Below are 27,266 nucleotides of genomic sequence, written 5' to 3'. Positions count from 1 at the left end.
CGAGTTAGCTTTGGAAAGTCATCTCTAGCTGACCAAAGTCAGCTCTGGCGAGTTAGCTCTGGAAGTCAGCTCTGGCGAGTTAGCTCTGGAAAGTCAGCTCTGGAGGTCAGCTCTGGCTGGCGAGTCAGCTCTGGAGGTCAGCTCTGGCTGGCGAGTCAGCTCTGGCTGTGAGTCAGCTCTGCCGAGTCAGCTCTGTAGAGTGAGTTTCAGCCCTGCCGAGTTAGCTCTGCCGTGAGGTCAGCTCTGGCTGCCAAGTCAGCGCTGGCAGGGCAGTTGAGTTAAAGTGTTAAGTTTTTTTTTTTTTTTTTCATATGTGAGTTTAATTAGTGAGGTTTCCTTTATATGACCCTTCTCCTCATCGATTCTTCGTCAATGAAGGTCCAAGCGTGAAGTGATAGCAAAAGAGGGAAGTAACTCTACGCCCGTAGTGGGAACGAATAAGGTGGGCTTTCTTAAAACACGTATATAGAGATCCCCTGCATACAGGCCTCTTATACGAATGAAATGAATGACATGATATGACTGTACTTTTTCAAATGGTGAATGGTTCTTATGAAATGAAATGTTTATGAAAATGATTAAATGATGAATGGTTCTTATGAAAGAAATGAAATGTTTATGAATGATTGTCTGCCAAAAATGTTTATGTTTTATGTATGTATCCTATCTGTGTTGGTTCGCCAACTATAAAGGGAATCGAATTCGGACCCTATGCTAGACGAAGGTTTACTAGTAAGGGTTAACGTGTACACCATGGAGACTGTGTGTCGCTTGCGATCGGTCTTGGCGTCCGTGGAAGGAGGCCTCCTTCCCGGCGCGTTAAAGGAACAGATATGGATCATATAAACTGAAAATGGGATGCGCATCCAACTTTATGAAACGAAAGAAAATGTTTAGTAAGCACGGGTCCTTCAAGTAAAACCCTGTGTGTTACTGTTGACAGTTCAATAAATGATATAAAATGTTATGTTTCCGGCATATGTTCACTGAGTATTTTTACTCAGCCCTGCATGTTGTTTTCCCTAATGTGCAAGTTGAGCGGGTGATGGAATGGAGTGGAGTTGAGTGGATGTACTCTTTTGATATAGAACAATAATGTAACCTTGAGTATACATCTTCATATGTATAACTCACACGTATTTTCCGCTGCAAGATACTCTGATCATGTTAATGTTTTATTTCAAGAATGATACTCTTTTGTTGGGTAATCCACTTCGACGGGCCTTCCCGAACAAACGTCTTGTATGTACCCAAGTGATCAGTTATGAGTATAAATAAATGTCTCTTTTCGTTAAATGTTTGATTGTTAAGTAAATGCCCCTTTCTTCCCCCGCTTCTTAATCCCCTTCCCAAGTCATAACCCCGGTTAAGCCATCCTTAGGGATTGCGGGCTGTGACACTTTGCCTATTCAGGTGGGCTTATTTTACAAATGTATGATTGAGCTAATGAGCTTAAATGTTCGTGAAATATAAACTGTTTATCCAATAAAGTATTTTTGTGCACTCTACCATGTTTAAGGCTCGCCACAACGAATCAATTGAGGTTCTCCTATAGCCTAACACGTTATTTGAGATTTGTGTACACTTGTTAGCTGACTCGGTGGGTTGATCTCCATCGGGCACTAACCAGAGGCGTTATAAGGGTGCTCGACGGGATGTGTTCCGGAGCATAGTAATGATAGGCCTGTCTGGATTAATTTCCGAGAGTCGGCGGGTGTTTAGATATTTTGGGAGCTAAAAGCCAGAGCTGAAAACCAGAGCAGGAAATCCAGAGCTAAAAACCAGAGTTGAAAACCAGAGTTGGAAATCCAGAGCTAAAAGCTGAAAGCCAGAGCTAAAGGCCAGAGCTGAAACGCCAGAGCTGAAATGCCAGAGCTGACCACCAGAGTTAAAACGCCAGAGCTGAAAGCCAGAGCTGAAGGCCAGAGCTGAAACGCCAGAGCTGAAATGCCAGAGCTGACCACCAGAGCTGAAACGCCAGAGCTGTAATGCCAGAGCTGAATGACAGAGCTGAAATGTCAGAGCTGAAGGACAGAGCTGAAATGCCAGAGCTGGAACCCGAGCTGTAGAGCAGAGCTGGGATAGCTAGAGCTGGTTAACGTAACAGAGTAGAACGAACTAGAAACTTGTGCATATTTTAGTAAACATTTTTTATGCTTAAGTATGAAATGAGTCATGCATTGCATCATGTTTTAATTGGTTTTATTTATAATTCCAATTACAAAAGAAAGATGAATAAGAATATTGTTGGTGTTCTTAACTCAAGAGAAATGTTTTCAATTATTTATTCATTAATTTTTGAAAACCCGGCTAAGTGAATCATAGAATGTTAAGTACTTTACCGTGACTTGAGTTTAGATTTAAGAGACCTATTAAGAATAGATTTCTTGTAGGCTTTGAACGTCAGGAGGATTAGCACTGCTATTCCGATTCAGAGATAAGATTAAACGACAGGCTTTGCCTATTCAGGTGGGCTTATTTTACAAATGTATGATTGAGCTAATGAGCTTAAATGTTCGTGAAATATAAACTGTTTATCCAATAAAGTATTTTTGTGCACTCTACCATGTTTAAGGCTCGCCACAACGAATCAATTGAGGTTCTCCTATAGCCTAACACGTTATTTGAGAATTGTGTACACTTGTTAGCTGACTCGGTGGGTTGATCTCCATCGGGCACTAACCAGAGGCGTTATAAGGGTGCTCGACGGGATGTGTTCCGGAGCATAGTAATGATAGGCCTGTCTGGATTAATTTCTGAGGTTTATTTTACTTGGCTGGGTTACGCCCTCAGTTCAAGTCAGCGGGAGAAAGAGATCCGTCGGTGGCTAAATGGTCCGGGATCACAGCGAGTAACAGAATGGAGTGTGCAAACGCGCGCAAAATAATTAAGTATTATATGAAATGTTTTAACATGCTTAGAAGTTATTTCACTTCAAAACCTTCTAAGTCATGTCAGTATGATTGGATAAATTGTTCTTCAGATTATGAAATGTTTCAAATGTTGCAGCCCACTAAGTACATTAGTACTTAGCCCAAAAATCTTCAAATGTTTTTCAGGTTAATGGCTGGTGCTGACGGGACGAGCTGAGGCTAGAGTTCAACTCCTTATTTTGACTTCCGCTGTAGAACTAGCCAGTATGTCTTTTGTTTTCCTTAACTTAAGACCTATTATGTAGTGACTCTAAACAATATCCTTTATTTAGTCGAGACTATTATTTCGCAAATATTTCATTCTATAAATGTTGGTTATCTGAAGCATGACACTAAACTTGTGATCCTGAAGTTATTATGCTTGTTGATTGATTTATATCACTTGAATACCTGTCTTTCTTCATCCAAAGGGGCTAAACCCGTTTGTTATCCCTTTTATTTGGATTTAACAAGTTTTTCCCTTGTTCATATTAAATGATGAGTTGTACCCCAGTTATAGTTATTGTTTCAAGAACTGGGGTGTGACAACATTCCCTCTTCAGTGCATTAATTTTATAAAAAGCGTTATAATCATTATTTTCATTTAATCTCATTTTTACGTTTCTATTTTAAAATTCAACATTTCATTAAAATTAATAATTCAACATTACATTAATGAAAATAAAATAAAATACTTAAAAAATAAAATAATTAAAATTAAAATTACAATAATGAAGCCATTTTTTAAAAAATAAATTACATAAGTAAACAAAGAAATTTAAAGACCGTGCGACGGAGGTCTCGAACTCAGGACCTCAGGTTTTGGTCATTAACCTTCTACGGTTAGGCCAACACACGCACACTCAAGCCATTTTTCTAAAGAGAATAAGAACATAGGGAAGAAAAATATGTGTGATTTGTGTTTGAAAAAATGAAGTATTTATAGATAGTGAAAAGGATGTGCGATTTATCTTCGACCAACGCCTAGTCGCAGCATCTCCTTCCAGAAATTCACTAAACGTAAATTAATCAAATACACTAATGAAATGAGTCACAACACTTTACTCCCTAATCTAACTCACCTTAATTCTCGTGCCCAAATAAAGTGTGTGTTCATTATTGGGACGGAGGGAGTACTCAGTACTATAATAATCAAAGCCAAAAACTACAGACATGGAACGCATCTAAATTGTCTAAATTGTCAAAATTGGAACGCAACCAATCTTTAATAGTATAAAATTGGCATTACTATATCATTTATTAGCCACGTCCAAAAAAATTATCCATATCTCTTTCCTCGCACAATGGAAATTCTTGTCCACATACATGGATAGTGATAGTAATTCAAAAGTTGAGAGTGTTCTTACTAAAAGAAGGGTATTTAATTATCTTTTTAGAACCTATTTAAAATTCTTGAATAGTGAATACTAACAAAAAAAGGTCCTGATATATCATGGGAAAAGTCTACTGAATGGCTTTCAATTTATATTCTGATATCAATTAATTTCTTTTATCGATAAAATTAACTTAAAGACTCCACACATTTAGTTCTATACGCTCTTTCCACATACAATTCTAAAATAGGTAGAGATGAATCGATATGAAAAATGGCATTTCCATTAAAAGAATCAAAGCAAGAAGAAACTTTTTACAGCTGTGATCTTCACTTAATACTAATTTATTTTCCTTATCTCTTGCCATTTCCCCTCCCTTCAATTTATTTTCCCCTTTCTGAAAAGAAAGATTACAACAGAGAAAACCGACATCCTTCTGAGTTATTTCTTCTTGCAAATAATCATAATAAAACAAAAAGGGAATAAGAATTCCTTCAAATAAGAATTCTTATTTGAAGGGGAAAATCGACTGTCAACGAATGCTTCAAGCTCCCCACATGAAGTAGATGATCTCCCAATACAACCTTCCTCTTCCCATTCTCATCCACAACGCTCAAATGCTTACAAACATCAACGTCGAATTGAGCTAGCCCTTCTCCCCCAGCCTCGAGATGCAGTTTCTGAAATCCCAAGAGTTGTTTCTGAGGTGCATTGTGCAGTTGCGGAGGGCTAGAAAATAAGAAAACTGTGTGACTCCCTCTCATCTCCCCTTCATTCTTCACTCTCAGATGAATATCCAATCCCAAATCCTTGCAGATTTCCTCCACAACATCGATCGACTTGCACTCCGATGATCGACAAGCATGCCCTTCTTCTAGCGCCAAAGAAATGTGCTTAGGTGTCGCGAGTAACTCATAATTAAAGGTGGTGTAACTCAGTCCATCTCCGAATGAAAAGACGGTAGGCCCCTTGTAAAACCGGTAAGTCCGGCCGGGGAAACCCGTGGTCGGATTGGGCCTCATGTTCATATCTGCCATGTCAACTGTGTCAGCATATGATTGTGGATACCATGTCATAGGCAGTCTCCCACCTGCATTGCCATAACTCAATCAAAACCATACCAACAAATAGTAGTATAATTTGTAATGTTGTTCAAGAAACACGTACTAGGGTTATAGGCGCCGAATATAACATCAGCGATGGCGGCCCCACCAGCCTCCCCGGGGAAGCCAACCCAGAGGATGCTGGTGATCTTGGGGTCGTCTTTGGCAAACTGCACATCCATCCCTCCTCCCGACATTATCACAAGGATCACAGGCCCCTTCGAAACACTCGCAACCTCGGATACCAAGAGTTGCTGCTGCCCGGGAAGAGTGATGTTCACTCTGTCGAAGCCCTCCCTCTCAATGCTTAGATCCGAGCCCATCACCAGCACCACAGTATCAGCAGCCGCGGCTACTGTCTTGGCCTCGTCCACTTGAGCAGTAGCACACGACGTGTTAACACACCCGGGCTCATAAACCGTGGCTACGGAGACCATTAGGCCCTGCAATGGGGACGTGTAGTTGCACGGAATGCCTGCCCAAAATGGTAATTACAAAGAACGATTTGCTACAATGATAATCGAATCAGTCAAAACGTGAGCATTACCTACATAGTTGCCTAACATAGTGTGTGTGGCATTAGCATTTGGGCCAATAACTGCCAACAACTTGATGGATGTAGAGGATAGAGGAAGTGAGCCTGCGGAGTTCTTAAGCAGCACGATGCCTTCTCGCGCAGCCTCACGAGCAAGATTCTGGTTTTCCGAAGTGCACACATCATTAGGTCCGAGGTTTCCGTAGAGTTGGTTGCTCGGGTTACCATCGAAGAATCCCAATCTCATCATGGTTGCAAAGTTGTTTGAGACGGCCCTGTCGATTGTTGACTCATTGAGCAGGCCACGGTCCACTGCTTTTTGAGTGTTTCTGGTCAAGAAAGCGCCACAGTTGAGATCCAACCCTGCATTTTTACCAACAAAATTGATAATCAAACACTTTCATGATTCTCTCTAACTCATTCACATACCTGAATTCACAGCCAAGGCAGCCGTTTCCTCTGGTGTTTTAGTGTATTTTTGTGTATAGAACATCTCCTTTAGCGAATCACAATCTGAAACGATGTAGCCATTCAATTTCCACTGGCCTCGAATCACACCAGTCAAGAGGTTCGGGTCACCGCAAGTGGGCTTGCCATTAACTTGATTGTAAGAGCACATCACGCTTGCCGCATTTCCGTCGACAACACAGCTCTTGAAGGGCGGCTGGAAGGTGTCGTCGAAATCCTGTTGCGTTACCTAAATACAAAGATGATAAACTTTTGTTAAATCAAATACAGAGTATAATATTTTGGAACTACTTTGGATAATACCAAAGCGTTGAAAGTGAATCGTTGTATCCCTTTCCAATTCTCGACATCATAAGCAGTGTACTGCTTACAGCAAGCAGCAACCTTTAGCTTATCCTTATCGCCGTCGTCTCTCTGCTGCAGACCTCTGACAAAGGCAGTGGCGTATTTGCTGGTGAGGACGGGGTCTTCTCCGGGAGTCTCGTGGCCCCGCCCCCATCTGGGATCGCGGAAGATGTTCACATTGGGCGCCCAGAATGTCAGCCCAGCTAACCTCACGTTGTACATTGCTCTTGCTTCCGTCGATACCACCTGAACCCCTCAATATTTTAGAATTTCCATACACACACAAATAACATTTACAAGAATGAATGATTGATTACCTTCCCAATAGTCTCAAATAGAGTTTCGTTGAATGTGGCAGCGGTGAGGATGACCTGAGGAAAGCTAGTGGCACCTGGGACTAGGCTGGTGAAATGGGAGCCCGGTCCAATAACGGAGATGCCGTGCAAAGCTTCCGACCAAAACTCGTAGTAGGGTATCCCGAGCCGGCTAACTCCCTTAGCACCATGCACCAGCCACCCAATTTTCTCGTGTAGAGTTAGCCTGCTCACGAGATCGCTAACCCGGGCTTGCACGTCCAATGACGTGTCACAGAAGCTCAGGTTCTTTAGCTCGGGATTGGTCTCCACGTCACAAGCGAAAACGGGCCGGTCATGAGCAAGAACGGGCCTAAAAAACAGGGGGATTATGCATAAGGCGGTGAAACAGAGGAAAACATAGTGTTTTGTAGGGGCCATTGCGAAGAAAGAATAAAACATGGAAAAGAAAATGGACGATGGAGAAGTGATGTTGACAAGTGGAATCTATAGAGATGAAAGAAATGATATTGTGTTGTATTAAGATATGGGAATATTAAATATGTCACTGAAACGTGGGAATATTTTTTTTTTTTTTTTGAGGGAAAACGTGGGAATATTAATTATGTCATTAATTTGTAGGGCTGGCAGACACATTTTTGTAAGTTTTGTTGTATGTATATATATTTTTACCTAGGATGTAAGAGTCGAAATGACTTATACATTTGTTGTTTTGTGGCTTTGAGATTTCACAAGCTGAGGATGGACAATATTCATTGCATGAATGATCATCTATGTAAAAATGGAACTATTATGGGATGGAAATTAACACATTTTCACACCTAAAAAAAGGAAATTACATATACTTACATAAACGTGCGTGAAGAAAGTTATTCCATTCCTAGAACTTGAAAAGGTAAAAATTAAGGAAAATTTTAATGGCAAAAATAATGGATATTTATATTATAGAAATCATTTCCAAATTAATTTATGTGAAAGTATATAATTCTCTGGAAACAATCGCCTATTTTTGGAAACATGGTGACAGTGTTGTCGCGTGTCCATCCTATTTGGAAACATTACTTAACTGATATTCAATATTCTATTTAGAAAATTTTATCTCTAAACAAATTTTTCGTACTATTTGACTTTATTTGTATTTTTTTTAGTTATTCCATTTAATTTAACGTATTTTATTTTTAGGTAATTACTTTACAATTTATTAAATATTGTGAAAATTTATATGAGTAGCCAAATATAAGTATTAAAACTTGTAAATCCACATTTATAAATCTATAGCAAAAGTAGTCATTTTTGAATAAAAAGATAAATTTAACCTTATGATATTTGCATAAAGTAACATGATATTAAAATAAAATGAAAAAATAACTTCTATTGTTTTTTTTGTTTGTACTTGGCAACAACTTAAAGCCTTTAATCTTTTATCAGTTTCACGACTTTTTACTAAAATCAAATTTTTATATAACTTTTAATACTGGAATTAAAATTCATGTGCGTTCAATTCAATTTGATTTTTTCTCACGATGACTTTCTACCCCCAAATTAATCTTATGTGACCACCGTAAATACAACGTGGCTAAATGTCCGGCGAAATGAAACGACACCGTTTTATTTTAAATAAAAAATTGTGTCGTTGGATTATAGAAGGACGTCGTTTTAAGTCTGTAACTTCATTTACTGCTAAAATTAGATTTTGGCTCTCAACTGACCTAGTTTCCTTTTTCCAGCACCAATATTCTTCATCTCTTTTCTTTTTCTCGATGAATCGCTTTCCAAAGTATTAGTATTTAACTTGGGTGGGATAAACTTGCATATTAAAGTATTTTGGTGATCGGAAAACGAGGGCGCATCGGGATCTTTTTGGTGGAGAAATATGACAAAGGTAGGTCCACTACAAAAATACGTACGATTATCGACGGCAGAATGTCGTTGGTAATAAGACACGGCCGCCAGTGAAAAACGCTACCGACGGCGGCGCCGTCGGCAAATTGTCGTCGCTAATCGGCTCGTCATTAACGACATTAACGATGACGACCGCACGCCGCCGGCAATTAACGCCGGCGATGCCGCCGCCATCTCTCGTCGGAGCACGGCGGAGATTTACCGAAGATTTACCGACGGCGTGATACAGTTGGTAAAATTCGCCAGACGGTGGCCGAGAAATCGCCGGAAATCAACGTGTCTACCGACGGCGGTTACCGTCGGTATTCAGCGACGGCACTGTTGCCGTCGGTAATATTTTATTTATTTATTTATTAATTCTATTTATAATTTTATTGTATTTCTATAATTTTTTCCGTATTTATACTGTATTGCATAAGTTAGCCGAACTTCCGAATCGGTCACCCAACTTTCCAGTGGGTCACCCATCTTGCTTGTGCTCTGTGTCAAGCACGCTTAACTTTAAAATTCTTTTCGAGTGGTCACTAGTACAGAACACTCGTATTATTGATATATCTATGCCTATTAATTCATTTAAAGGCTATATACTCACTCATATATTTATAATCTTGGAATATGTAGAGATAATACCTGAAAGATGTTGTTAATTATTGATCGAGTTCGTTTCCATCCTTATTTTTATCGTCGGTCGAATATTTAATTATTAATTTTTTTTAAATTTTTTTTTAACATTAATACTCCAAAAGTGTTTTAATTTGGTTATTGTAATGTAATTTGAATTTATTTGTTTACGTTAAATGCAATCATCATCATCATTGCCATAAATATATAAAACATACCCCCTCCGTCCCTAAAATAACTTCCTCTTTTTCCATTTTGGGACGTCCCCCAAATAACTTCCTCTTTCTTTCTTTACATTTTTGGAAACTTACCCCACCACTAATAATACTTTATTTATTCTTACTTTTCACTTTTCACCACTCCCAATACTAATTATAATACTTTTCACAACTTTCAATAATAATTATATCACTTTTTCTCCACTATCAATACACTTTACAACTTTTTATTAAAACCCGTGCCGTCCCCAAAGAGGAAGCCATTTCAGGGACGGAGGGAGTATATAGTTTTAATAAAACACTTGAAATATATAGTTCAATAAAACATAAATTTGAAAATAAAGTGCAAATGTAATTTTGTTTGAAAACATAAATATGAAAGTCTAGCATCATCATCATCAAGGAGAGACCTAAGCAGCATCATCATCATCAGGAGATGGAGCTCGCTGACCACCATACATCCTCATTAACTGCTCCATTTGGGCAAAGCGCTCCATGAGGGCTTGCCGTTCTGCTTGCTCTGCAGCCAATCGTGCCTCTATGGCAGCCCTCTCTGCAACCAGCTCATGTTTTTGCTGCTGCAGGCGCTCCTCCAGCGTGGAGATCTGTGTCTCATAAAGCTGCTGAGACACCGCAGAAGTGCCCGTACTGCGGATAGACCCCCTACTAGCCTGGCTCTGCCCGGCACTTCTGACGTCGTAGATTCGTGACCTGTCCAGCTGTACCACCTCCAAATACACCTCATCTAGCTGGTGCTCTCGTCCTGTGGCAGCGGCAAGTCGATGAACCTTGATGAGGAGTAAAGTCTGCATCAATCTTGTGCAATTAACATGGCTGAAATCTTTCTTCTATATTATTATTATTAACACAATTATTATTATTATTATTTCAAATATTTTGTGCAGCGCTGACTGGACAGGGCTGACCTTATTAGTCGGGGATTATCTTGACAGCTCAATGATCAGCTCCAAGCTCAAGACTCATGTAATAAGGGCTTAGGCCCAATTATTTAAATTAATGGGCCTTAGGGGTCAAATGGGCCCAAGTGCCCTAGTTTTACTCTTATGGCTATAAATAAGACATTTTATTATTAGTTGATGGGACTTTCGACTCATTTTCTCACCATGTAAATTGTAAACACAAAAAGTATAGCCGAGAGGGTAAGGGTGGATTCCGGCGAGGTGACGAGAGAGTGATGGTCAGAGAGGGAGAGATGTGGGGGCAGAGAGAGAGAGACGTCGATTCAAGCAACAGCACCGGCGCGACGCGGAGCAAGAGGAGCCGAGAGGGTAAGAGTATATGTGAGTGTGAGCGTGAGTGTGCTGTGTGTTTTTTGCTTTGAAAAGTACAGAGAAAATGAAGAAGCTCTCTCTACTTTACAAGAGATGTTGGGAACTTAATGAAATATCATAATCCTTGTTTTGATGATACCAAAATCAATAGACTTATTTGTAATAGACTAGAACTGTTCGAACTCGTCTGTTTGAGTTCAATCTCTAGTTTAGTTGTTGTTCTGAAGACTGAAGCCAAAGTACTGAAGACATCGACTGTTGGAGAAGTCAAATACTGATATTTGACTTATCAGTCGAAGAATCAGTTTCGACTGATTACTTAATGCGCGCCACGTGGATTCAGCGGACTGATACTAAAGTTAAGTATCAGTTAAACATTCTTCCTCGGACTGAACCTCTAAAGTTTAAAGGAAGCCACGCACTCCAGAAGTACAGCCGCATTAAATGCAGATATCTCAGGATCGTCCTTTATCTGCAGAGGCCATTCCTTTTGGTGATTACCTTTTAAGAGATGTCATATCTCCTGCTCCTCAAAGTAGCCGTTCTCATTAAACAAAGGAACCTCGAAGATTGAAGCCTCAGCCCAAGTTCAAATTACTCTCTAACAGAAGAAATCTTGAAGACCATCGCCGCCAACGGATCTATTCAAGACGTCTCCTATAAATTGCGTTCGAGGATCACTTCAATCTTTACCGATTCAACAACATAAGCTGAAACGATGCCGAATTCGTTACTCAGCAAACCAAGCCTCCACAAAGCTTGAATCGAATAAGAGAATCACAAAGCCAAAAATCAGTCACTGGTGATTACATATATTCTCTTAGAACTTAGGCATATATTGTATATCCAAAGCCTAGGTAAAACTGACTGCAGAGAACTTGTTTTTTGTTGTTTAGTTGGCAAGTGTTCAAACCTCCTTTCAACGGATCGAATTGAGAGTTTGTGTCGAAAAGGAGTTCAGGCCAGTGTTCTGTCTCTGTGAGATCTTAGTGCCCAGTGTGCGCTAGGAGTGAGAAATCCAACCCAGTGTGTTGGTACTGAAGATAGGCTCTTCAGTTGTTTCGGTTTGCTGTGCACCCGTAATCACATGCCCAGTGAAGTTTATCAGTCTGATCAACTGACCGTGGATGTAGGAAGTGTTTTTCGAACCACGTAAAAATCTCTGTGTTGTTTATTACTTTCAGTATTTACCTTCTTACTTGCTCAATCCTTTGTAAACAAAAATTTGATTAACTGCAAAGAGAAACATTAACTTTGACAAACGTGATTAATCACACAGGCTATTTCTCAAAGAAAGTTTTCTGCTGCATATGCTATTGGTCTGACTGATAAATCTTAGGATAGTCAGCTAGACTGATAACATCACTCTATTCATACAAACTTGACTGAAGCCTTTCGTGTATCAGTTAAAGTCTCAAGACTTAACTGATAACTCCTTACTGAAGAGTTTTCAGTATCAGTCAACAACCTCTGCCTTAACAAAGTCTTTTAATCTAAAAGGTTGTGTTAGTTTGTGTAAAAAGTTATTTTCAACAAAAATAGCCTATAGGTGTATCCCCCCATACACCTATTCGAGACCCTCCGGACCCAACAAGAGAGAGAATGAAGAAATTGAAAAAGGAATAGAGAGAATATGAGATGAGATGCAGTGCTGCTTTACAATTAAAATTAGGGTTGTTTAAGTTGTACTCCATTTGCCTTTCAAAAAAGTTGTACTACATTAGCTCCAAAAAAAAAATTGTACTGCAATTTGTGTTCTTTTTATCATCATTTTATATTTTTTTTAATTAGTTTTGTTTGCCTTTGAAACTAATTGATCTTTTTAAAACATGAGAGATTGATTTAATTAAATTTAGTTTGAGCTTCTTATTTCTTTAAACGTAATAACTTGGGCCTTATATTTCAAATATTTTAATTCAATTATGATTCCAAAATTACTTGGGTTTATATTTCAAATATTTTAATTCAATTAAGATTCCAAAATTATTATATTATAGACAGATTGTTGATTTCTATAAATAAGTTATATACCTTTTTATATACTTTTTAAAAATCTATTATAGCTCATTTTAATTAGAATTGTTGGTAGTTGGGCGATTATAATTTTTGTATAATTCTTCGTTTTAATTTTATGAATATGTATTTGATTATTATTGTTATATAATTGTTTATGAATAATTTAATTTTCTGATAAACTCATTGATCAAAAAATTGTTCTATACCAATTTATAATATCTTAAGATTATAGTTATAAAGTTTATTATTATTTGTTAATATTATAATTGCGTTTTCTCTTATGATAAAAATGTATAGAATTAATATCTACAAAGATTGTTAGTGCATATTATAGATTGAGTAATTCAATCGCGTTATTTTTTATATCTTTTTAAGGATTTTTAGTTGAATAATAATAATAAAATAAATTTGCATAATTTGTTCATATGAGTGAATGGGGAGTTAAATTATAAAATTGTATATAGTATTACTTAGGCTTTAATAGAACTTAAGTGGAAAATTGTGAATATGAATATTTTATATGATTAATTAATAATTGTGAGAATGTATACTTCCCACACAATTATTTTATATTAAATGATTAATATATAAGAGAGTATTTTAATAATTGCGAGGGAAGTATACTATCTTTTAATATCAATAATTGTGAATATAAAATGAATATTTTACATGATTAATTAATGATGTGAATAAATTTGTGTGGTTCATGTATTATATGATTAATTAATAATTGTTGTTTAGGTGCTAATTTTTTGGGGGGTATTTATTTTGTTTAACTTTATTTTCGTTGTCATTAAAATCGCAGCATTAAGTGTAATAGTTGGTACATATTTGTATGCTAATTTAGTACATTATTTTAATTATAATGCATATTTAAAAAAGAATAACTAGACATGGCTTCATCTTAAAAAGTTCAACATTGTGTACATTGTGTACGCTTTATAGACTTCAAATCAACACTTTATTTTTAATAAAAATCTAGTCAATCTTATAAAGCCCAAGCAAACTCAAAATTTCTGTCACAAGGTCTACTACTTCCACACATAACAATGTAGGATTCCAAACGAATCAAAGCCATTCAAAAGGAAATAAACAAAACAGAGACATAACAGAGTAAGTAGGCTTCATTGCTCGTGATCCAGTGCCCGCAGAGCTATATATCATGAACCAGGCATATTAAATTTTGTTGAAGGCCACGATGTCAACACTCTGGACGTATTCATTAAGTGGTTCTACAGTAAGATGATCCTCAATAAGGTTGTCAACGGATACCAAGTCATCCACAATGGTTATCATAATTTGCAGCTTCTTGATTCCATATCCAACAGGGACAAGCTTGGATGCTCCCCAAAGGAGACCCTCCTGCTGCACTTTTCTAACTTCTTCTTCGAGTTTTTTCATGTCAGTCTCATCGTCCCATGGTTTAATATCCAACACAATTGACGACTTCCCGACAACTTTCTTCTAATTTCCAGCAGCCTTTGCAGCAGCTGCACGCTCTTCTGAAGCCTTCTTCTTTTCTTCAGCCTCCTCACCAAACAAGTCCACATCATCATCATCGTCGTCGTCATCAGTAGCAACGGCCTTAGTGTCTGTTGCCGGAGGAGTTGCAATAGCATCACTGACAGGAGCTGATCCCTCAACAGTTACGCCACTTCCCTCACCAGAAACACCAGAAATCCTCAACAGTGCATCGATGTGGTTGAACCACCGTGACACGTTAACGTAGTCCGATGATGGAGGCTTGGCGACAGCAGCATAAACAGTCAAATCATCTTTCGAAGCTTGGTACCCAGTAATGTAACTGCGAGTAAGAAGGTACTCATCGAGCTTCTTGAGGCCGGCGGCGGAACTGAGGTCGGAGAAACTGACGGCCATTTCTTGATGAAGATGAGATGAGATTTGAGATTGAGCGGCGTGAGTGGATTCGGTAATGGGGGAGGGCAAATCAACACTTTAAAACATAAAATAAAAATAAAAATAAAAGTAAAAAAATTTAAAAAACAGTTCCATCTTTTGGAACCGTGAACCGCCTATTCGAAATCGGAACCGAAACCGCCAGTTCACAGTTCGAACCAGAATCGTGAGGGAGCTTTCACGGTTCGATTCCGATTCCGAATTTTGGAACCGTGGCCACCTCTAGATTTTAGACATAATGTTGGACGTAAGGGTTTAATACCTCAATTATGACTGATATCGTTGGATTCAAGACTATTATTCAAGATATAATGTTGGACGTAAGGGTTTAATACCTCAATTATGGCTGATGTCGTTGGATTCAAGTTTATCATTCAATTTTCAATGTCGAGAATTTCCATTAGTTGTGTCTTATGCAGTAACGATTGATAAAATTAAGAGATACTTAAAGAGATATATTTTTAGTCATTGTCAGTATTAAGGATTCCTCATTGTTAGGTCTGAAAATTCTTATATATGGAGACGATGAGGTATAAGTTATTCTTATATATATTAGTTATAAGTTATTTTTGCAAAGGTATCAGGTATAAGTTATTCTTATATATATTATTTATATATAATTATTTTCAATATTTTGGAAACTGTTGTATATAAACTTAAATATAATATTTACAAATAAATATTCGTTAATGTTAATTACAATTGTAAAATAATACTATATATTTGTATATTTGTATATAAGTTATTTATTTGAATTGAGGATTATTCACAATCATTTAATGTATCAAATTGTGAAAGAATATCTTCACTATTTATGTAAAATACTAAATAAAAAATATAAAATTAATAATAAAATATATTTGATATTTAAAATTTACATTTTAGATGGTAAACATATTTAGTTATATGATTAAATTGTTAGCATATTTATTTATATAGTTAAATCAGTGTATATTGTTATATTTAAAACATTATTCTAATGATATTATTCGCTTAAAAAAATTGATACTAATTATTAATTTACAAAACTTTCTATTTTGTAATTTACCCACCTTTTGATATAATACACTTAAATTTGTGTATTTCACGATCATAGATAATAGACTTAATTTTATATAATTTGTGTATTTGACGTTGTCATCGTTATATATAAGATATAAATTTATGATTTTTTTTTGGAATGTCGTATTTTTTTTTAGCTTGCACAAATATTATGCTTTTAGGAAAAAAATTATTTCATACTCTTATGTAATTAAATGAACCTGATTTCTCTAAGGTAGAATGTTATGTTGTGAAGGGACCATACGTTTCATTGATTATTTCGCACAAATATAATCGTGTAATTGGATATCTTTCACGCTTAACTTTTTATGTAATAAACATATTTTTTATTCTATGGGTTACTCATTATTGATTATTTCATAGGTTGGATTGATTTTAGCTTGCACATTGATTATTCCATTTCCATAGATTGGATTCATTTTATGTTCGTATATCAATGGTTACTAATTATTGATATTTGAAACTTGAAAATTTTTTATATTGATATTTGAAACTTGAAATTTTTTTATTCTCGATAATATTGTTTATAAGGAACTCTATGGAATTGATTTATATAAGATATTTTGTTGTTTGTTATATATATTTTCTTTATTTAATATTATATTTCTTCTTATATTTATAATTATATTTCATGTATTTGTGAATTTCGTACCCGTGCGTGAGCACGGGTAAAAATACTAGTAGTAAATATATAAGGGACAGAGGAGTACTATTCATTAGACATTAGATATATTAATATATGCGTATATACATGTTTGGAAATTAAGCTTGAGTGTTGGGGCTAGGGTTGACGCGTAAGCAGGAGTAGAAACGGGAAACAAAACAAAAGAATTAATAGCCGGGAAGGGTAAAAAGGTAAAAGTGTGAAATTGAGAGGTGATCCAAAAGGATCTACAATTGCTAATGGAGTCTGCTTTTCTTCACCATTTTTGTTTATTTTTCTTGTTTAGAGCACTCCCATCGGAGCTCTTAGAAGGTGATTGGTACGATGGAAGAGAGATGACAATACAATCGTGATTTATATCTTAATTTTATTTTTTTTGTTTAATACTTTATTCGTTTCATAAAAATATGCGTAGTTTTCTTTTTTCGTCCGTCCCGTAAAAATATGCATAGTTTTCCTTTTTCGTCTGTCCCATAAAAATATAGATATCTCATTTATAGTAATAATTCTCACACTAAACATCACAATCAATGTGAAATTCTTTCTCCACTCCCACTATACTTTACAGAATTTCTTAAAACTTGTACCGTCACATACTCTATGCATGTTTTTATGGGACGAAAGAAGTATATTCTTTTTTGTAGGAATCATCATTTCATTTGGAATCACCATTCCCATTTCTTCCACCTACCATGATATTAGTCATTTCATTTCATTCTTAATCCTTCTATATTTAAATTTTGACATTTATATTTGTTTATATATATATATATATATATATATATATGAAACATTATTATTATTATTATTATTATTATTATTATTATTATTATTAGGGTTAATAGCCAAAAAATACATGAACTTTCACCGAATTTGCAAATTGCACATGACCTTCAAAAATAGCCCTAGAATACATGACCTTTCAATTTAATCGTGATTTTCACCCGACGAGAATTCCGATCAGGGCTAAGTTTGACCGGTGATTATGTGGACATTACATGGCATATTACATGGCTAATTATACACGCTGTCAAATATGTGTAAAAAACGACGTCGTTTTTTACTAATTTTAACACCACTCACCTTTCATCTCCTTTGAAGCACCAGTGCACCACCTTTTACACTTACGGTTGAATTTTGGAGGGAGATAGAACGTCGAAGGGTTCGAGGCGAATCAAAGGAAAATCGAAGGAATTTCTTCTACTATTCCGGCAGCGAACAAGCGACGAAGGCAAAGAGCTACGTTTGAAGAGCACGTTTGAAATCGAAGGAAGATAGAAGGTGGATTTCAGAGTGTGATAGCATGACTGGAAGGTATGAAAGTAAAATTGCGAATTTCAAAGTGATATGAGATAGTTCTTAAGTTCTGTATTTCTTCATCGTTTAGGGTTTTGAAAATGATTTTTTTTTCGCAGTGATTACTTCACACTGTTTGTTCATCATGGCGGAGAGTTTCGTGAAGTACAGGGCTTTGAGAAGCTGGGCAATAGCAAATGGTTGGTTCATTAGATTTAGAAGGGTGTCTAAAGACCAATGTGAGGCTATCTGCAAGCCTCCATGTGCATGGAGGGTGTATGCATCTATTGTAAGCAAAGATAAAGCATTTCTGATTAAGTCATTTAAGGGGGAACATAGCTGTAAGAGGGCTACAAAGAACAAGTTACTAAGTTCTAAATGGATAGCTAATAAGTACCTGCCAGTTTTTAGAGTAAAACCGAATTGGGATATTAGTGAATTGAGGAGGGATATAGCTGATAGATTTGCAGTGGATGTTAGCAGGGATAGGTTATATAAAGCAAGGAAACATGCATTAAAGCTTGTCAGAGGGTCGGTTGAAGAGCACTATGCATCTCTGAGGAGATACATAGCTGAACTGAAAAGAGTAGATGGGGAGGGTACATTTAAGGTTGTTGTGGGCAGTGATGGGGTATTCAAGGGAGTGTACATAGGTCATTTTGCATTGAGGAGAGGTTTTAAAGAGAGCTGTAGACCAATGATAGGCTTAGATGGCTGTTTTTTAAAAACTTACTTGGGTGGGATCTTGATGTGTACTGTTGGAAAGGATGGGAACAATAAGATGTTCCCAATAGCATGGGGAGTGGTGGCTGTTGAAAACGAGGTGAATTGGAGTTGGTTTGCCAAGCTTCTGGTAGATGATCTGGAGATAGGCACTGGAGAAGGCTACACCTTCATCAGTGATCAACAGAAAGTAAGTAATCTAAAGATAATTTGGTTTATGCATTGAGCTTGTAATATGCACTAATACCTGTATCTTTCAAATATAGGGGCTTATGAATGTTTTGAGCAATTATGCTCCAAGGGCAGAGTATAGGAATTGTGCCCGCCACATCTATATGAATTGGAAAAATGAGAATAAAGGAGCAACACTCAAGACTATATTCTGGAAGGCTGTAAGAGCTACAACCGAACAACAATACAAGAAGGTGCTTGAGGAGATGAAGGCTGAGAGTGTTGGAGCTTACCAGAGCTTCATTGAGAGGGACACTTCAAAATTTTTTAAGGCGTTTCTGTCTTTTACCCCCTGTTCAGACATGATAGACAATAATATAAGTGAGACTTTCAATGGCTGGATACTTAGTGCTAGAGGAAAGCACTTGATACACTGTTTGGAAGAAATCAGAACAGCCCTTATGATGAGGCAAGTGAAAAAGCTACATGTTATGGCAAAGGTTTCTGATAAGCTTTGCCCTATGATCAGCAAGAAACTTGAGAAAATGATGCATCAGTCTAGGAACATGAACATCATACATGCACTCGGGGATAAGTTTGAGGTAGATGATGAGGGTGAGAAATATGTTTTCAATATTCCTTTAAGGAGATGTACATGCAGAGTATGAGAGCTTATTGGTATACCTTGCGCACATGGTTTGGCATGCATTAGGTACTTGAATGATGATGCATCTGATTTTGTGCATGAGTATTACACAGTTTCCAAGTATTTGCAGGCTTATAAATATACATTGGAGCCACTGAATGGTCCATTACATTGGCCGCAGTGTGAGGGCAGTGTGATTAAACCTCCAACAGTGAAGAATATGCCTGGGAGGCCTATGAAGAATAGGATTAGGGATCCCCATGAGGTTGATCCAAAAAATCCTAATAGGCTGAAAAGAAAAGGGCTAGTGATGACATGTGGTAACTGTGGTGAGTGTGGTCATAACACAAGGGGCTGCAAAAAGGAGAAGGTCGAGAAGCCTACAAAAGAAAAAGGAGCAAAGCGGAGGCCTAAGAAGAATGATGCTACAGCAAGAGACCCGGGGAAGAGGCCTATGATGTCAAAGGCAGAGCAAAGAGAGATTGCCATGGAGAAGGCATTTGCAATGAGGGGTGCTGGACTCTATATCAGTGAGGGCAGTGGCAACCAATACTTTAGGGTACTTAATTGTCATTACTCTTCAATTATGTTAGTGTATGATGATATGTTAACTCATTCTTCAATTATTGCAGACACCTGATCAGAGGGGTGTTACCCATATTACTCAAGGAGGAGCATCAGGAGCATCAGGTAGCAGAGGAAGAGGAAGAGGAAGACCTCGGGGTGGTGCAAGAGGAAGAGCTCGGGGAGGTGCAACCGGCAGTGGTGCAAGCAATCAAGAGTCAGGAAACACAGTGTTGGAAGGCTCAACTACTCAAGAGAGCATTAACAAGTGATTTCAGACTAGAACAACTTTTGATCTTTTGAATTTAGGCTCATCTTTTCAATGTCAGTGTTTGGATAAACATGAAATTAATCCATCTTTTTGTACATTATATCATACTCTGTCCACATGCTGAAATGATGAATCAATGAAGATGAACTTTTGGGCAACTTTGTGTATCTTTCTCAACTTTGTGTATCTTTCTCAAGTTTTATGTAAAATCATTCATTTTGCTCAATGAAGAATGAAAGATGAAATTAAGCTTCTTCATTCATTAACAAATGGAAAATTACATCTTAGAATACAACAACATAATTACTACAACAATCAAAGCAAAAGTGAGAATTCTAAGTCTACATTCCATTGCTTTGAACTTTGCTTCCACTGAACTTGGCATATCTTTCTTGTTCACCATGGACTCAAGGGCTTCAACTCCATCACCTTCATACCCACTGTCATCCATCAAGCGACGAAGGCCCTCCATTTCGACGAATGCAGCATCTCTTTCATTTCTCAAATTGTTAAAACAGAGCTTGTAATATGGTGTTAGCTCCGGATCGACCCAATCCCAAAAACGACAATCCTCGCCATCTCTCTGTCCACATTCAACGTACCTCATCTCTGGATTCTTCTCAGTGTGAGAAGTATTCATAATCGCAGGGGTTTATGAAAACATCTCCTGTAGACGCCTTTACTCGACCTTTCAATTGACGAAGAACTTCGTGAATGACTCATGATTCTTCCTCAATCTGCCTTCTTTCTTCTCGATCCGCGTTTATCCCTTCAATTCGATGGCATTCTAGAAATCGGGAGATTAGGCGCAAGAACCCTAATTGTAGAGGAAGAACGTTGGATTTCAATTTGAAGTATATTAATTCGTTTAATTTCTCAAAACGACGTCGTTCAGTGTGTTAGAATGTAAGTATTAAACGACGTCGTATTCCTACCGTCTTCGGTCGACCACGTAGACAAATTCCGGGAGCCACGTCAACAGTGTCGAATGTGTTGGTCAACGCGGGTGAAAATCACGATTAAATTGAAAGGTCATGTATTCTGGGGCTATTTTTGAAGGTCATGTGCAATTTGCAAATTCGGTGAAAGTTCGTGTATTTTTTGGCTATTAACCCTTATTATTATTCAATATACAAAAAATATTTTTTTGAATAAAAAAAATATTTTTCTTACAAAATAAAATATTATCAATTTTATATAAGCAATAGTCTAATATATGGATTGAAATTGATGCAACACATTACATAATTATATATTATAAAATTCTACGTATTTATTTTATTTTAATTTGTTCTCCTTCTTTTTTTCATGTTTCAATTATATATATATATATTTCCTATTTATTGTACATCAACAATTACACTAATTAATTGATTTTTTTTCTAATTTATATATACTAAAAACAATGGGTCCAGATTATTAAAAAATGTGTTTAACTAAGGTAACTATTTACAGTATAACAAATACAATAAAAAATATAATTTGTGAGATATATATTTTTACTCTAAAACAATATTATTTTAAATGAGAATTGATATACTTACTGTTTAACTACATATATAAAAATAATAGTGGGAATTATCACTGCTGAAATAGAAATTTTATTAGAAAGGAAAAAAAAAGAAAGACAAGAGTCAAAACAAAAGCAGTCTTAAACACCCGCGAGAAACCACGGGTAAACGAAAACAAACACCCAAACTATGAGAAAATATTTAGAGATTCATCCTCATCCAAAGAGTCGTCGTCGTCCAACATATCTCCCCATCTTTTAGAAACCACCGCCGACATAGCTCGAGCAGCGTCGGAAGAAGAATGAATCACAAAATTTTGTAGAATCGCACCTCCATCCTGAGCATGTTGGACTTTATTCAAGAACTCCACTGGCACAATATCTGTTCCTGCGCCCTGCAAAACGGCACCATCCGCACGACTCTTACTCATATCCATACCATTCTTGATTATACGCCGGAGCCGGTGCTTTATAGAGGAATCGGAAACCCTCCCCTTCTTGGTAGAACCCTTTGGACGCCCACGGCCGCGAGGTATGGGTGAATCCTCCATCATCGTCTTTCCTGGCATCACCACCAAAGCTAGATCCGATTGCGGGACCTGAAGCAAAGTCTCCGCAGAGGAAGACGACCCAAGTTGGGCCTCAGGGAGGACCTGATGCAGAATCACCGCAGAAAAACATAAGTTTTATAGCCCTAGTTTATAATAGATAAGTTATATAGCCATTTTAGGCTTAAAAGACTATAACACCCTTTGACTTTTTTGAAACTTTGAGTACTCGATGGTGTACTCGATGGAACCATTGTGTACACCATGGAGTAATGAAAAAAATGAAGATTTTCTACAACACTATCGAGTAATCGAAGTACTCGATGGTGTACACGATGGCACCACGAGTACTCGATGGTGTACACGATGGCGCCATCGAGTACACCATCGAGTACAAAAAAGTCAAAGGGTGTTATAGTCTTTTAAACTTAAAATGGCTATATAACTTATCTATTATAAACTAGGGCTATAAAACTTATGTTTTTATGAAAGAGGGCTATAATAAGATTTCCCTCAAAATAATACTACGTGAAATTTATGCTAAATTTTATGGACTCCTTAATAATAAGGTTAATTGCCTGTAAATCCATAACGTTTTCACGGAATTGTTTTTGCTCCCAATTTAAAAAAGCTGCTTTTAAATATATAACCTTTTGTTTTTGTCACGAGTTTGTCCGATGACCGATTTTTTCTTACGCCGGCACCGAAAAATAACACGGTGGCAGCCATAATTGACAGAGTGGCAGCCAGAGTTGACACCTAAGCACATTTTTGACATGTGGAATAAAATAAAATTAAAAATAAAAATAAAAATAAAAATAGGAAAATCCCCCCTCCCTCCCATCATCTTCTTCCCATTTCCCCTCTCCCCACCCGCTCGTCTGAGTCATGTCGACGGAGGCACGACCTACCGGCTGCTATCGCCGAAGTCAGTGGAGAGAAGTTTCGACTACGGCAGTGGCTGGGCTGCCGTCCGACCGAACGAATGGAAAAGGGAGATTTGGGGGTTAGGGTTTGCAGAGGGCGCGATCTGGAGGCCACGGGCTTGGATGGCGGCGATCTCATCGTCGTTGTTCTGAGTCAAGGGAGAAAGGGAAAACGGTGACGGCAGCCCATTACTGCTATTTTGCCGGAGAGAGAAAAGGCAGCCGGTCGAAGGGGGGACGACATCGGCGGGCGGTGACTGCGGGTTAGAGATCTAGGACTCGAGAAAAATATGGAGGGCGGCGCCGCTGTTTGAGATACAGACAGTGGTGGTGGCCCAAGCTCTCCAGAGATCGAGCTCTCTAGATGTTCCGCGTATGAGAAGCTAGATATCGAGAGGCGTCGGTGGTGGTGGCCCAAGCTCAGTCACGGGCACCGGTGGTGGTAGCGGCATGGGGCAGCGCCGGCGGTGGTGGCGGTAGGGGTGGCGACGGCGGGGTGAGGGAGGGGGATTAAGGTTTTGGGGGTGGGGGAAGGGGGATTTTTGTATGTATATATATATTTTTAACTCCACAAATGTGAAAAAAAAAAAATTCCTAGTGTAATTTCTTGCTGCCATAGTGTCAATTCCGGCTGTCACTGTGTCATTTCAGACGCCAGCGTAAGAAAAAAACCGATCACCGGACAAATTCGAGACAAAAATGAAAAGTTATGTATTTAAAAGCATATTTTTTAAATTTGGAGCAAAAACCAATTCCGTGAAAACATTATGAATTTACAGGCAATTAACCCTTAATAATATTTAGTGTTAACGTAATTAAGTATTAATTCATTCAAACGTTTAAGTTCTATGAAATTAAAGAAGAAAAAAATAGAATTAAAAATGCTTAAATTTATCTATCGACAATTGATTTTTTTATTTTTCAAGACAAAAGTGTATATCCTATAGAACAAAATTACCATTTTAATTTTAAAAATTTGCAAATGTTCTTCGTAAAATACATTAATAAAATATTTATCTACTCAATACTATTTATAATTTTTATACTTGTAAAGTGATGCAAAAGGTAATTTAGTAACATAAAATAATTTCATTTCATTCCTTAACATTATTTCTAGCTACTAAATATAGGAATGGAATCAAACAAATAATCACAATTACATTCCTTTAGTATTCCTTGTGCATATCAAGTATGAGAATCATCGAAGGTTTGTCATTCTTTTCCCATCTTCATTCTATTCGTACTTCCATTCCATTTCACCCTCATTCCTTTCCATCATATCAGAGCATCCATAGTGGGGGCTCAGCAAGCAACCCTGCGCCTGGCTTGCGCAAGCCCCACCCCAATGCCACGCTTCACGGGTGTGCTCTTAGTGTCCATGCGAGCATCAGGTTCAGAAAGAGAGAGGATTGGGCGCATGCACTGCAGCATATCCCAATCAGAAAATATGGTGCATTGAAAAAAAAATTAAATTAAATTTGGAATGGCTTTTCTTGTTTGATAATTATAATTTTTTTTTCGAGCGGGAATAGGGAGATGACTTTCTTGCTCTGATGAGCCGTGGATCTTGACTTTCTTGCGATCTCTTTCCGGTCAGCCGCTGCCACCGAAGACCGGCGAATCAGGCGTCCGGTGCAGCATCAGCAGCGTCGGCTTACTGCTTGAAGATCCAGCAGCAGCAGCTGCGCGGCTCATCCGGTGTCGCAGATCGGGCTCGTCCGGTGTCGCAGTAACTGGTGCTGCTCGCCTACTCCTGTTGAGCGTAGCCACCCCAGCGCTGCCCGCCTTCTCCGGTTGATTCAAGGTTGAAGATCCAGACGATTTGTTGCAGACGATTGATGAAGCACGATTTGTTTCAGAATCTGCTGCTGCTGCCCGCCTTCTCCGGTTGCTCGTCCGGTGAGTCGCCCTCTCAAGTTCCAGCTTCCGGTATTGCAGATTGAAGATCCAGAGTTGCAGACGCTGCTCGCCCTCTGATTGAGGCGGGCTGCCGGCTGGGTGTTTGTTGGTGGCTGTTGGCTGCCCGATCTTGTGGCTACGCCACACGGCGTTCCCGATCTTGTGACTACGCCACACGGCGTTCGCCACCTACGCCTCCGCCCTGCAGAGAAAATGGATGCTGAGATCGCCGGCACGCCGTCGAACGTCCAACAACCGATGCCGCCAACGTCGCCGAGCAAGTCATCGACACCAACCATGCAAATCAACCAACAACACTTGTCGATAATGGTTGATAAGGCAGGGCTGAATCTGCCGCAAGTTTCCAATAATTTCTCTAATCATAGCCATGGAGAATGCCACGAAAAAGAAAATTTTGCTGCTGAATCTTCAAAGGGTGTGGCTGAGGAATCTACGCCGACGTCTTTTGCTGGTAGAACTTATGGAAATTCACAGGATCATAAAATCTCATCATCCAATACTTGGGTTCCGGATTTGATCAAGTGGAACAATACTAAGAATGCATCGGCGACGGAGCTTCATCGGCCGAGCACCACTTCTTTTGCTTCGCTTCTGAGGAGACCACGACAAATTGAACGTACGCCGGATGTGCTTGTTCATCGCTTCACTTCGCTGCAACCGGATTTCTCTGGTGAAATACCCACGCTTCGGGTGCCAAAAGAGCATCTGCTGCCCAAGATAAATCAATTTGAGCATGCTTTAATTGGTCGTCTTCTTCTTAGGAAAGGAGAGAAGCCGCGTCTTCTCACGGATCTTAAACGTGATCTTCAGGTGGCTTGGAATATTGACAATGATTGGCAAATCATCCCCATGGGAAAGAGCTTCTACACTATTAAATTTAATGCCGCTGAAGACAAGGAGTTAGTTCAGAAAAGCACTTCTTGGGAGTTACCGTTCGGAACTATGCGATTACGCGAATGGGTAAGATTCTTCGATCCCTACAAAGCAATTTCATCACTTTGTGAGGTTTGGATGCGCATTTATTATTTGCCCTTAGAATTTTGGACTCTGGATGTCATTACGGGTATTGGAAGGGCGATGGGATCGCCTATTAAAGTTGATGGGGCTTCTGCACGTGGTGCTGCTGGACATTATGCTCGAATTTTGTTGGAAATTGATCTCTCGCGTCCTCTTCCGGAGGCTTTGCTGGTTGACGGGGAAGAACGTTCCTTTCACGTCGAATTTGAATTCGAACAACTCCCCGCCTTCTGCTCTAAGTGTAAGATCACTGGACATTCTATTGATAACTGCAATAGAATGAAGAACAAATCCAAGGAGGATAGCAGGAATGGGAAGGCCAAAGACATGTCGCTGGGTAAAGACAATGAAATAATTAATAAGGGAGCTGCCAAGGATGTTAGGCCACCTAACTGGAAGCCTAAATCTTGGGACCAGAATAGGACTGCACAAGCTCACAGACCGCAGATTATCACTGAAAATCAGTTTGGGGTTTTGGAACAGGTGGCTGTCGAAGAAGAGCAGATTATAAATCAGTTGGGGGTTTTGGAACAGGTTGCTATTGAAGAAGAGCAGATTCAGACACCGCGGGGAACAAAGAACCACAATCAGTCGTTGGCTTTAACTGATAGGAATGTTGATTTAGAGGATGTCAATGGAGATAGATTGACATCGGGTCCGGATATCTTACAGGCGATCACTATGCCGGTTACGGAAGAGATAGATTCGGGAGACGAGTCTGATGGGCAGTCGGATGGTGGCAATACACAGGCTGAAGCAGATTCACAACAGATCGTCATTTTTGAAAGTTCGGTCAATCAGGATAAATATTGTGAGAAACAGGAAAGAATGATGGAAAGCGCTATCAAAGCTCAGCGGATAGTGGAAACTTTCAGGAATTGTGAGGCAGAGGTGCAGTTGAAAAAAAGGGGGAGACCGCCGAAAGATTTAGCGGCAAAGAAACCGATGATTCGTGGGGAAGAGAGTATCAA

At 38.4% G+C, this 27,266-nt stretch overlaps 3 protein-coding genes across 3 annotated transcripts; 1 reads left to right on the top strand and 2 right to left on the bottom strand.

Annotated features, from left to right (window-relative positions):
• Positions 1–4,513: 4,513 nt before the first annotated feature.
• Positions 4,514–7,431, bottom strand: LOC131002466 (beta-xylosidase/alpha-L-arabinofuranosidase 2-like). The gene is made up of 6 exons (XM_057928961.1): positions 7,015–7,431; positions 6,656–6,943; positions 6,314–6,581; positions 5,897–6,247; positions 5,414–5,824; positions 4,514–5,336 (listed from the first exon to the last, which is right to left on the bottom strand). Exons 1-6 carry the CDS (start codon positions 7,429–7,431, stop codon positions 4,741–4,743), a joined length of 2,331 nt encoding a protein of 776 aa, XP_057784944.1. The 3' UTR covers positions 4,514–4,740.
• A 6,621-nt stretch (positions 7,432–14,052) lies between these two features.
• Positions 14,053–15,011, bottom strand: LOC131002470 (elongation factor 1-delta-like). Its single transcript, XM_057928963.1, has one exon. It carries the CDS (start codon positions 14,936–14,938, stop codon positions 14,525–14,527), a length of 414 nt encoding a protein of 137 aa, XP_057784946.1. The 5' UTR covers positions 14,939–15,011; the 3' UTR covers positions 14,053–14,524.
• A 3,133-nt stretch (positions 15,012–18,144) lies between these two features.
• Positions 18,145–20,375, top strand: LOC131002463 (uncharacterized). The gene is made up of 4 exons (XM_057928959.1): positions 18,145–18,912; positions 18,989–19,544; positions 19,653–20,098; positions 20,172–20,375. Exons 1-4 carry the CDS (start codon positions 18,145–18,147, stop codon positions 20,373–20,375), a joined length of 1,974 nt encoding a protein of 657 aa, XP_057784942.1.
• Positions 20,376–27,266: the final 6,891 nt, after the last annotated feature.

This window comes from Salvia miltiorrhiza, unplaced genomic scaffold (genome assembly GCF_028751815.1).
Source record: "Salvia miltiorrhiza cultivar Shanhuang (shh) unplaced genomic scaffold, IMPLAD_Smil_shh fragScaff_scaffold_135_1, whole genome shotgun sequence".
NCBI classification, from domain to species: domain Eukaryota; kingdom Viridiplantae; phylum Streptophyta; class Magnoliopsida; order Lamiales; family Lamiaceae; genus Salvia; species Salvia miltiorrhiza.
The sequence above is the reverse complement of the archived record's forward strand: the minus strand, read 5'-3'. Positions and strand labels throughout refer to the sequence as shown.

Bases quoted from the DNA above. Each gene is read 5' to 3' on its own strand.
- LOC131002470 (XM_057928963.1), bottom strand. From the start codon at position 14,938: ATGGCCGTCAGTTTCTCCGACCTCAGTTCCGCCGCCGGCCTCAAGAAG.
- LOC131002463 (XM_057928959.1), top strand. From the start codon at position 18,145: ATGGCGGAGAGTTTCGTGAAGTACAGGGCTTTGAGAAGCTGGGCAATA. The intron at 19,545-19,652 runs GTACATGCAGAG...AGTATTACACAG, and splicing joins CAATATTCCTTTAAGGAGAT to TTTCCAAGTATTTGCAGGCT. The intron at 20,099-20,171 runs GTACTTAATTGT...CAATTATTGCAG, and splicing joins GTGGCAACCAATACTTTAGG to ACACCTGATCAGAGGGGTGT.
- LOC131002466 (XM_057928961.1), bottom strand. From the start codon at position 7,431: ATGGCCCCTACAAAACACTATGTTTTCCTCTGTTTCACCGCCTTATGC. The intron at 6,944-7,014 runs GTAATCAATCAT...TGAGGGGTTCAG, and splicing joins TATTTGAGACTATTGGGAAG to GTGGTATCGACGGAAGCAAG. The intron at 6,582-6,655 runs GTATTATCCAAA...CTTTGTATTTAG, and splicing joins GATTCACTTTCAACGCTTTG to GTAACGCAACAGGATTTCGA.